This window comes from Chrysemys picta, chromosome 12, assembly GCF_011386835.1.
Source record: "Chrysemys picta bellii isolate R12L10 chromosome 12, ASM1138683v2, whole genome shotgun sequence".
Lineage (NCBI taxonomy): Eukaryota > Metazoa > Chordata > Testudines > Emydidae > Chrysemys > Chrysemys picta.
Genome location: NC_088802.1, coordinates 21,722,323 through 21,734,519, shown reverse-complemented (window position 1 = coordinate 21,734,519; position 12,197 = coordinate 21,722,323). Strand labels below are relative to the sequence as shown.

The 12,197-nt window shown below is 43.5% G+C and overlaps 1 protein-coding gene across 1 annotated transcript; it reads left to right on the top strand.

Moving 5' to 3' along the window:
* Positions 1-11,024: 11,024 nt before the first annotated feature.
* Positions 11,025-11,945, top strand: LOC135974743 (olfactory receptor 14A16-like). The gene has a single exon (XM_065563262.1). It carries the CDS (start codon positions 11,025-11,027, stop codon positions 11,943-11,945), a length of 921 nt encoding a protein of 306 aa, XP_065419334.1.
* The last annotated feature ends 252 nt before the right edge of the window (positions 11,946-12,197 follow it).

Below are 12,197 nucleotides of genomic sequence, written 5' to 3'. Positions count from 1 at the left end.
TAATTTCAGTTGTTGGGTTTGGTGTTGGAGTACAGGAGATCCGACTGGGTGTTCTGGTCGTTCTTTCTGGACTTGAGCTCTATGACTCTGTGTCTTTATGGATGTGCAGGGACGGAGGAGAAGAGAAGGGGCCAGACAGAGAATAAACACTAGTAGAGTCCCTGACATTGCATTAGTACAACTGTCTGTGAGGCCCTGTCCTCCTGGCTGAGGGAGGTGACTCCAGTTCAGATGGAGTCCTTGACCTGTGAAGCTGTACAGTGTCACAGTATAAATACCACCCATGGGCAGTGCATGTTATGAGTCCCCTCTGTGCCACACCTGAGGATCGGAGGCTGTTCCAGTGGCTGTCAGACAGCCTGGTTCTTCAGCGCAAGCTGTAAAAGCTCGTACTCTGGGCCCTAGATGTCTCTGTTTGAGTCCCCTGGGTGCCAGCCTAGATTAGATTGTGACCCTCGCATACACGCAAGCGGCCTGAGAACTTCAGGGGACCTTATTCCAGCACTAATCAGAGGCTGATGTTGCCTACCAAGCTACTGCAGAACAGCAGTGGGAGTGAGACCTAAGAGGGGAGGGGCTCCCTAGTGAGAGGAGGGGCAGGTTTATTCCCGGATCATCTCTGACTTGCCCATTCCTAGTCCCTCTGTACCCTGCAGACCGAAGATACATGAAATGGGCAGGGGTGTGTGTGTTACTCTCAGCTCAGGTTGGTAGAGCTGGTCAAAGTAACCTGTCATTGGGAAATGGTTTCCTCAACATGTTCATGACAGATGCTGCTATGTTTTTAGCTGAGTTAAACAATCTCCCAAAGGCTTGGAAAAATGTTACCCATTTCTGCCCTCAACTATGTTGGCCACTGATGCATTGCCAAAATACCAGATATTCTGGTATTTGTGGGAAAGCTGTGGCCACGCCCCGGCCTGTGTGGCCCTGCCAGCCAGTGTGACCTTGATTGAGTCCCTCATCCATGATACTGGTCAAAAACATGACTGGAGACAAATCACAAAAAAAGAGGATTATCTGGCTTAAAACCAAATAAATAGCCAGCTACTTCGACCCACCATGCTCACCTCTCCTGATCACCTTCTGCACGGCTTCCTAGATACCTCCACTGCCAGGAATATGTTCCAACAAACTGGATCTCCTGCATTCTGTCCCAGAGGCACTGGTGGCGGGTATATTGTCCAACAGTGAATATTGTGGCTCCCTTCTGGAGTAGGGCTTAATGGAGTTAAAGGAGTACTTGGGAACTTGCGTTTAACTCCTCAGGACTTTTAGAAAATCTCATCTCTGCTCTTAGAATTACCTGCTGTCTTCTCCCTAGACATGATGTCTCTGGGTTAGGTGTCAGACACACGGCCCTGGGCAAGTGAACTTGCTTTATAGGTGAAAAGAAGGATTTAGTTCTCCAGGGCTCTCAGTTAAGGACTAAATTATAATTCTAAAGCCTGTTTTCAGCCTCTTTTTAAAGGTCCCTAGGGGATTTGGACCCTAGGTCCCATTAATGGAAATTTTTGAGGAATATTCATAGCATTTAAATCCAGAAAAGACCGTTATATCACCCAGTCTGAGCCGTCTGACCTCCTATACATCAAAGGATATTTTCCCCTGTCTTGAGCCCAATATGTAATGTTTGACGAATGCATGTTCCAGAAGGGCATTCAGTCTCGAAGTAAAGACATCAAGAGATGGAGAATCCACGACTAGCCTTGGTAAAAGCTACCAAGGTGAATTGGACGTCCAGTCCCGATTGAAGGGAATTTTCAAGGCTAATTTGGGAATTTGATACATTTGAAGTTCTGAGCATTATTGTATTTGTGGTCGTATCATATGGTTTAGCATATGGCACAAGAGATTTTGCTGCTCTTTGATCATTTCATCAATGGTAGTTGCCGTACTAGGAAGAGAAAAGAAGGCTGAGTGGGGACCTGATAACAGTCTTCAAATATGTTATGGGCAGTTATAAAGAGGATGGTGATCTATTGTCCTCCATTTCCACTGAAGAAAGAACAAGAAATAATGGGATGAATCTGAAGCCAGGGAGATTTAGGTTACAGATTAAGAAAAGTTTTCTAACTCTAAGTACAGTTAAACTGTGAAATAGGCTGCCAAGGCAGGTTGTGGAATCCCCATCACCGGAGGTTTTTAAGAACAGGTTGGACAAGCACCTGTCAGGGCTGGTCTAGGTTTACTAGGTCCTGCATCAGTTTCTCTAGGTCCTTTTCAGCCCCACCTTTCTATGGTTCTGTGATTCTGTAACATACCTACAAAAGACAGGAGTTCACTTTTTTCTATTAGTTGAGCTGGTGCCAGCCGTTGAATCAGCAGAGATATGGGCATGTACTTCAAAGGGGAGGACTATTTTTTTCCAGGAATTTAAGATGGGATTTCAAAGAGCCAGGCACCCGATTCCCTTTGGCTTTCAGTCCCTCCCAGCCCGGCATTTCTGTGATTCTATGATCTCTGGTGGATTTCAAAGATCATGAGTCAATGGACCCACAGCTGCATACCAGGGTATCATTGCCCAGTATAGATACCTGCACTTCATCACCTAAGGCCTGGTTTTCAAAGGTGTTTAGGTGCCTGGTAGGGTTTTATAAAGCCTCTAGGTGTCCAAAACTCATTGATTTCAATGGGATTTAGATGCCTAGTTGCTTTTGAAAAACACATTGGTGCCTGGATCCATAAACAGACCCAGGTGAGGTGACCTGCAGTGCGGCAGCACCTAAGTTTAGGCACGTAGGAAATCACTGGGAGAAAAATGAGCCCCCAAGCTCCCTATACGACGAAGAGGGTGAAACAGACAGCCACAAAAACCAGTATGCTCGGAGCGGAAGAGCCTGAGCTAGCCGATGGGAGATGCTGAGGAGAGGAGTGTGTGCTAGCTAAGACAGATGACTAAGTCCAGTCAGGGAGGCCCCTGTGTCTGCTAGAGAACCTCGAACCAGGGGAAGATAGGCGCATGGTCCATCTGGGGCCTGATCTGGTTATACCCACTACTTGATGACATCAAATGGATCATCCCATCTAATCAAACATACCTCACCCTCCCTAAACACCATTCACCAAAAACATCCGCAACATAGAAACTAATCAACCAAACAACCAACAAAATACAGTACATCCTCACTCTAATAAATCCCTGGGGATCCAAGCCATTTGTTCGTTAAAGCCAGAGGTTCATTATAGCAAAAGAGCCCTGCTGACGGGGGCAGAGGCTGACACTTTGAACCCCATGGCCATAGTGGAGGCTGACAGCTCTTCTGGCCCTGAGTTGCTAGTGGGGGCAGAGAGCTCCTCTGGCCTGGGAGCCGGAGCAGGGGTAGAATTTTTACTCCCCACCCTGAAAAAAGGAGAAGAGCCAGATCCCCATGTGTAACTTTGATATGGTAACTGATTATATGTGGAAAGTGCTCTGATAGCATAGCGATGGATGACAGTAAAAAAGACTCAGATGGATGAATCGATCAATAGATAGAGGGGTATGTATGGAGATGGATGGATAGCTAGACATGATAATTTCATGGTGATAGGTCCATCAATGGCTATTAACCAAGAGGGTCAGGCATGCACCGCTGTGCTCTGGTGTCCCTAAGCCTCTGACTGCCAGATGCTAGAATTGAACAACACATGAGGGGTCACTCAATAATTGTTCTGTTCTGTTCATTCTGTCTGAATCATCTGAGATTGGCCACTATGTGAAGACAGGGTATTTATATAGGTGTAAATTTATAGTAACTCCATTGACCTGAGAGCAGTTTTTCTAGATATTTACCAGTGTAAATACCTCAGTGTGCATAAACGGATTGCACGTTATGTTCTCATGGAGACAATAATGTCAAGAGTTGATTATGTTTATAAAGAAACAGACTGAGATGATGGTCATGGGAGAAAGATGGCCATCTTATTTTTTTGGAGAATAGCCTTGACTCAATCATTTTCCACAGGGCAGCTTCCATATACATTTTCCTCGTGCTATAAATAATTGGATTGATCATGGGAGGCACCACGGAATAAAAAGAGTCAGCATGAGATCCAGACCTGAGACTGAGCTGGAGGTGGGGTTAATATAGGCAAAACTAGCAGTGGAAACAAACACGGAGTCTGCAATGAGGTGAGGGAGGCAGTTGAAGAAGGCTTTATGTTGGCCCCGCTCAGAGGGGATTCTCAGCACTGTTTTGAAGGTCAGAACATAAGACACAATTATAAAAACAAAGTAGCTTAAGGCAAAGTACACACTAAAGGCAATAGCCCCAGTTTCACTGAGAGATGAGTCATAGCAAGCAAGTTTGAGGAGCTGGGGGATTTCACAGAAGAACTAATCCATCTCATTGTCTCCATAGAAGAATTTTGCAAATGTGTTCCCAGTGTGCAGTGCAGAATTGAGAACTGACTGCCATTAGGTCACAAGCTCTCATGTTCATCATTGACTTGTAGTGCAGTGGTTGGCACATGGCGATGTACCAGTAGTCAGTAAGCGAAGCTCAGCTGTAGTGAAGAAAAGGAAGAGAAAGACTTGGGCGACACATCCGTAATACAAAATGGCCCTGGTGCTCATGAGGGAATTGGCCATGGACTTTGGGATGATGATGGAGATGGAGCTAAGGCCTAGGATGGACAGATTCATTCGGAAGAAATACATGAGCGTGTGAAGATGGTGGTCGAGGGTATGGCTGTGATTATGAGAAATTTCCCGTCAAGGCTGCAGGGTAAATCACTAGAAACACCATGAAATGAAAATTTTGCAGCTCCCGAATGTCAGAGAATTCCAGGAGAAGGAACTCAGTCACAGTTATTTGGTTGGACATATTCTTCCTCAGTACATCATGTGATGGCTGTGGAGGGAAGTACAAGGGCAATGGCCAGGCTTCAGCTGCAGTCACTATGGACCTTGCTGGAGCCCTAGGCATAACTAACAGTATGAACCAAAGACTGCAAACCAAACTAGGCCTGACCTTGGCAGAATACACACCAGGTATTGACTAACCAAGTAAGCACATCCCTGATCGGAGAGGACGGTACAAGAACACCCAGAGTTCTCAAATAACTTTGTAAACAAAAAATTCCCAAGAGGTGAAACAGGAGCACACCGACCCCTCAAAAAATAAGGAGGGGAGGACAGGATAATAGGTGAGGAAGTTTTGTTTTACCCAGCAGGTACAAGGTGTAGGGCTGGTAACTAACAACATCTGGAGTGTAATATGTAAGTTGTCTCTATGAATGTATAAAAGGAGAAGTCATGGTGGAGGCATCTTTGTATCGTCCGAGTGCACAGGTTCCTGTTATGTTGACTGAGCCTTTACCTTGTCATGGGCATACATGTATTAGTGCCCCTGTGACCTGTTGAACAGGGCCCTACTACCGTGCTTTGCTGTCAATAAACCTGGCTTAGCACCTTTGCCACTGAACTGAGCATGTAGTCTCTCTTTATGAACAACATTGACGTCTGCTGAATATGCCAGCATTGTTGCACACCAGATATGGTGCTAGAGTAGGAGGTCTGGGTTGTGGTCCTCTTGATCTCCTCCAAGTCCAACTGTCCTCCATATCAGGATAGAAGGGCAAAACTCACAGTGGAGGAAATTCTGATCTCAAGGATGAAGCCAAAGACTTCCACTTTACTCTGGTGCTACTGAGATCCATGTCTGACCCAACCAGAGTCTTGCTAGATTAAATAGTGATAAGTAACTCAAAATGTTGTTCCTAAATAGGCTAGTTCAGCAATTTATAACCATAGATCTATACATCACCTGCAGATATTCCAAACCCAATTGTCTTCTTTGACGTACCTTAGAGAAAGGCAAAAATGCTACCCAGAAATAAGGACCTGGAGCCAATACACGGTATGAATATTCCTATCATTCACAACATGCATTTGACCACAAAACATCTCTACAGTGGTAAGAAAAATAAGCAACCACACTGCTTTGGCCTCACTCTAGGAGAAGGCAGGCCCTGTGCAGATGTTGCAAAGCTGCCACTTTTCAACCAAAGATAGGTAATAATAATATTGGGTGTGTTCTGAAGGTCATATAAATAAAAACTCTCACGTAGGAGAATTGGCAGCATCCCTACACATTCCTCAAATGTCACAGTGATGGATATAGTTCAGAACTCTGTCAATTTTGCTGAATATGTAATTGTTGGGTTAATTTTTCCATAACCAACCTCCCATATTATTTTGAAGCATTCCTCGATGGTTGGGCAATTTTTCGTTTCCCATTGAGGGGTTACTAATAGCTGAGCAGTTACTAGCAGATCAGAGGTTAATTTTTCATTTCCTTTTGTGTGACCATTTCCACCAGGAAGCCCCCAGAGGATCATCAAAAGGTTATTAGCTAATAAATATCCCACAATTGGGTCATTTTGTTACAGATTACTTCTAATACTCTCTAATGACAGGACATGCCCAATGCATCAAATCTCCTCCTTCACCACAATTACTCTAACATTTATCCCCATTTAGTGTGTATATACATTTTTAACTTGTCTGTGTGAGGTACCATTCAAACAGTATTTTTTAATATTGTGCTACAGACTGAGGTTGCTGGTCGTCTTTTCCAGATCAAACCCCATTCCTCTGCACACTGTTTTTTTTAACTGTTTCTCAAAGATCAATTTTTCTAACCTTTAATCATTTTTCTTGGTCTCCTCTGAACTCTCTCCAATCTGTCCACATATTTCTTAAAGTGTGGCACCCAGAACCGGACACAGTACTGCACATGAGGCCTCACCAGTACCAAGTAGAGCAGGACAATTACCTCCTGTGTCTTACATATGACACTCTTTTTAATACACCCCAAATGATATCAACCTTTTTTGCAACTACATCACATTGTTGACTCACATCCACTCTAGCCCCGAGATCCTTTTCAGCAATGCCACCCCCTAGCCAGTGATTCCCCATTTTGGAGTTGTACATTTAAGTTTTCCTTGGTAAGAGAAGAACTTTGCACTTATCTTTATTGAATTTCCTCTTGTTGATTTTAGACCAATTCTCCAATTTGTCAAGGTCATTTTGAATTCTCATCCTGTCCTCCAAAATGTTTGCAACCCCTCCCAGCTTGGTGTCATCTGCAAGTTTTATAAGCATGTTCTCTCCTCCGTTATCCAAGTCGTTAATAAAAATATCGAATAATAGCCTTAAAAATGCCACCAGAAAAGTGTTGCAGGTTTTGATCGTAATCCTATAGGTGGAGATTTTTACCTAGGGGCCTGGGATGACCAATTCCCATTAAAACTAATTGGAATTTTGGTGGCCAAATATCTATAGGCAACCTTGAAAATCCCATCACTGGTCATGTTGGCCCCTCCAGGAACACAAAATAACCTACATCACCAAGGGAGAGGTGGAGAGGTGTAACTCTGAGGTGCTGACTAATTCAGCTTAAATCTCCCGGAATTAGTTTTAAAAGATCTGGTCAAAAAATGGGGAAGAGGGTCAGAATTCTTACTCCAATAAAACACTTCAAACTTTCTTGAAATAATTCATAGTAATATAGAATTTTGTGAGGTTTTTGGCTAATTTCTCCCCCACCCCCATTTTTGGGGGAATTCAAATTAGATTAATAGATTCCAAGGCCAGCATGGATGATAGTGACTGTCTAGTCTGACCTCCTGTATAACCCAGCCCAGAGAGTATTCCCAAAATAATACCTAGAGCAGATCCTTTAGAAAAAACATCCAATCTTGATTTGAAAGTTGTCAGTGATGGAATCTACAAAATAATCAATTAATAATAAACTAAGTGAGATATTCAAAGGGGATTAATAGAGCTGGGCACTCCTCTCTAGTGGAAAGCCAATGGGATTTCGGCACACAAATCCAGTAGGTTCCTTTGAATATTGCAGCCTATCTGGATAATGAGAGCATGCAGTTACTTTGTAGTAGATAAAACTCTATGGGGGTAGAAACTCACAGTCCTCACGCCATAGACCATTCACTAGCTAATGATGATGAGACACCACCATGGACAGGTTATTCGAGAATTGTCCTCTATAGCACCTTGTAGACTTTCCTCTGAATCAGATGGTACTGGCCACTGTCAGGGACAGAATACAGGACTGGATGGTCAAAATGTTTGACCCAGTTAGAAAGTTCCTATGATAAGCAGATGCTGTTAAATAAAAGTGCAGTGAATGTTGCACCCACATCAACTCATGTGCATTTAATTTAGTTTTAATTACTTATTATTAAAACTGGTCAAAAATGAAAATTATATTTTTGTGGGAAATATCATTGTTTTGTTTTCATACAAACATACTATAATATTGCTTTTGGATGGGGGGTGGGCAAAAAAATGAAACTGGAGACTGAAAAGTGTTTGGTTTTCAATAACCTTCTCTAGTACCATGCCACTTTATCGTAATTATGTTCTAATTTTGGGAAAAGATTTCTGATTTTGAAAACTTTTCCCCAAAAACCTGAATAAATATACAAAAAAGTTTTCCATCTCCAGGTTTTTATAAAAACAGAACCAAAAACAACTTCCCCCCACGAACAAACAAAAACCTATAGAAAAATGAGTTCAAAATGAATTTTTCCACACCAAAATTATTTTCAATGACAAGCAATTTTTCTTAAAAAAGCTGTTTTGACAGGAAGATATTTTTGAGCATCTCCAACAATTATGAATTATCCTCCAAGTTGTAATTATTAACCTCATTGGACAGATGACAAACTGAGGAATGGAGTGGTGAAGTGACTGAACAAAGTAAGGGGAATAGTTGGCATCGGATGTCAGGACACCTTGACTCTTAGCTTTTTAATAATTAAGTAATTACCTGATAGTTGCACCTGATATGAGAGGCCCATTTTATTAGGCAAGACAGTCTCCAGCCCAAGGTGCTTACAGTAGAAAAGACAGACAAAGGGTTGGAAGGAAAAGACAGCCCAAGGAATGACTTTCCCAAGGTAACACAGCAGGTCAGTGGCAGGGCTAGGAATTGATGCCAGATGTCTGGAGTACAGTCCTGTGTGCCCTTAGTGTTTGCCTCACAATCTTTCCTCTAGACCCTGCTGCCTCATTGTAATTGTGATTATTTTAGTTTCTGGAAACTCTTCAGGGAAGTAGAGGGGAAGAGAAATTAACTGTTGCTTCTGGGCTGTTGAGGGCTCCAGGGAGTGAGTCCCACAATCCCGTAGAAAACAGACACGGATAAATCACCTTCCCGCAGCACCAAAGTTTTTGACACACAGCTCATCTGCAGACAGCACAGATCTCAGTGTATTTCCAGCAGCTCAGCCTCAGTGTGGTGGGGGAATGGCCTCATAATACAGTGATCGGGGCATAAGATAGAGAGATAGATTGATAGAGCGGTGTGCATGGCGCTAGAGAGAGAGGGGTAACCAATTGCAGTCTGTAGCTGGAGGAGAAAAGACATCTCAGAGACCAGCATAGTAAGTTTGCTCTTGCAATGAAATATATTTGGGGGTGACAGAGAGGCTCTTTAAGGATGAAATTGTTAGTGACAGATTTTTTTTTTAATACTTTCACTCTTAGCTCAATTTGGGCATGGGAAACTGAGGCAGTCCAAAGCAGTTATTTTAGGAAAGAGGGGGCAGAATATTTGTGCCTCAGTTTCCTTCTATTGGGAGTGGGGGAATTGATCAAATTGACACACATATTTTTTAGAATGGATTGAAGAGTTTACATTAAAGTTGTCCAAAAATTGTGACAAACACTATCAGCTCGTTGTTACTTTTCTCTCTGTATACATTAGTTTGTTGTTACTGCTGTGTGTCTGTTTTTACTTTTCTCTATTAGTTTGTTTTTACTTCTCTATCTACCCGTTAGTTTGTGTTAGTTCTGTGTTTCTCTCTGACTCTCTGAATCTTGTATCTCTCTATTAGTTTGTGTCTAGTTCTCAGTTTTTTGTTTCTTCTGTCTATTAAATTGCTGAAAGGGTACTTGTGGGACAGGCACTCCTCATAAGTTGAAGCTGGGTGGTTAGGGCACTTGGCTGGCCTGTGACAGACTCAGGTTCAATCTCTCCCTCTGACTGATGATGAGAAGGATTTGAATTCCCACTTTACAGGACAGTGCCTGCGCTGCTGGGCTACGGGCTGTTCTGAAATGAGACTGTCTCAATCTCTCCTGTTGAAGCTGCTCCACTTTGTATCAAGAATTAAATAGTCATTGGAGCAGGGACTTGAACGTGGCTCTTCCAGACACCCGGTGAGTGCCCCAAGGACCACGCTGGAGAATCACTCTCACACCCCTACCCTGGCCCAATGACTCTCCATTATCAGTCGCAACAGTTGTTCCTGATGGAAATGGAGAGTCACTGGCACAGAAGCTGAGATGCAGTCTGATGTAGTCGTTAGAGGAGGGGACTGGCAGTCATGACACCTCATTTGTGTTATAAGCTCTGGGAGGGGTGTTGGATTTAGTGGGTTAGAGCAGGGGGCGAACTGGGAGTCAGGACTCCTGGGTTCTCTTCCAAGCTCTGGGAGGGTGTTTAGTTGAGTGGTTAGAGAAGCAGGAAGGGAGCCGTATTCATGACTCGAGTTTTCTGTATATTTATGGCTGGGTTTGCTCACCTCCATGCAAAAAGCTGCTCCGGTTTAGAGCAGTATAAATGGGGAGTAATTCCATGCCATGTCCCTGACAACAGAATCTGACCAGACAGGCCCCCAATTCCGATTGTAAAACTGAGGATAGTAACATTTATACACCTTTATCCAGAGTTCACCCACCTCTGAAATACAAATTTCTCAAAAGCAATTGTTCCAATTTCTCCACTTTATCACCCTGGTGCAAATTATGAGTAACCGCTGTGGAGTCTATTGAGCTGATTCTATTTTCTCTCACCCCAGTGTAAAACAGGAGTAACTCCATTGGAGTCAGTGGGGCTGTTTTCTCCATCTTCATTCCCATATTACACCAATCTTCACAAGCTAAGGGTCTGACTCAAGGAAATTAAGGTGGTTTTCAGAAAAGGAGAGTTATTTTAATGATCTAATCCTGTCCTTTGCTCTTGTCCCTCTCTCTGCAACCATCACACGATCTCCTGAGAAAGAAAATGTCCAACCGAACCACCGTGACCATGTTCCTTCTCCTCGGATTCTCTGATGTTCGGGAGCTGCAGATTTTGAACTTTGTGGTGTTTCTTGTGATTTACCTTGTAGCCCTGGTGGGGAATCTTCTTATCTTCATGGCCATAGCCTTTGACCACCACCTTCACACCCCCATGTACTTCTTCCTGATGAATCTGTCCATCCTAGACGTTGGCTCCATCTCTGTCACCATCCCCAAATCCATGGCAAACTCCCTCATGAACACAAAGTCCATATCCTATGCTGGATGTGTTGCCCAAGTCTTTTTCCTCTTCTTCTTGTTGGGAGCAGATTTTTCCCTTCTCACCATCATGGCGTACGACCGATATGTCGCCATCTGCCAACCACTGCACTATGACACAATGATGAACAGCAAAGCTTGTGTCCAAATGGCAGCTAGTGCCTGGATCACTGGGATTCTCTACTCTGTACTACACACTGGGAACACGTTTGCATTGACTTTCTGTGGAGGCAACATGGTGGATCAGTTCTTCTGTGAAATCCCACAGCTACTCAAGCTCTCCTGCTCTGACTCATATCTGAGTGAAGTTGGGGTTCTTGCATTTAGTGTGTGTTTACTCTTCGGCTGCTTTGTTTTTATGATTGTGTCATATGTTCAGATCTTCAAATCAGTGCTCAGAATCCCCTCTGAGCAGGGACGGCATAAAGCCTTCTCCACCTGCCTTCCTCACCTCACTGTGGTCTCCTTGGCTGTTTGCACTGGGGCCTTTGCCTACCTGAAACCCACCTCCAGCTCCCCATCTGCTCTGGATCTTGTGGTGGCTGTTCTTTATTCCGTATTGCCACAAATCATGAATCCAATTATCTACAGCCTGAGGAACAAGGAGATGAAAGCTGCCCTGAGGAGACTGACTGGGTGTAGGTAATTCACCAAGAATTAATTTTTATGTCTTTATCTAATTAAAGTTTGCTCACATAGTATCTGTTCATAAATGTCAGTTATTTCCATGACCACACAGCTTGAACACAAACAGGTCTGATTCTGATCTCAGTTGCACCAATGCAAATCCAGATTAACTCCATTGATGTCACTGCCACTGCAGTGATTTACACCAGTAGAAAATCTGGTTCAGTTGTGGAGTAAATGGGTGTAAAGTGTGTGTGTGCGAGGAATCAGA

Coding starts and splice junctions, on each gene's coding strand:
- LOC135974743 (XM_065563262.1), top strand. CDS start 11,025: ATGTCCAACCGAACCACCGTGACCATGTTCCTTCTCCTCGGATTCTCT.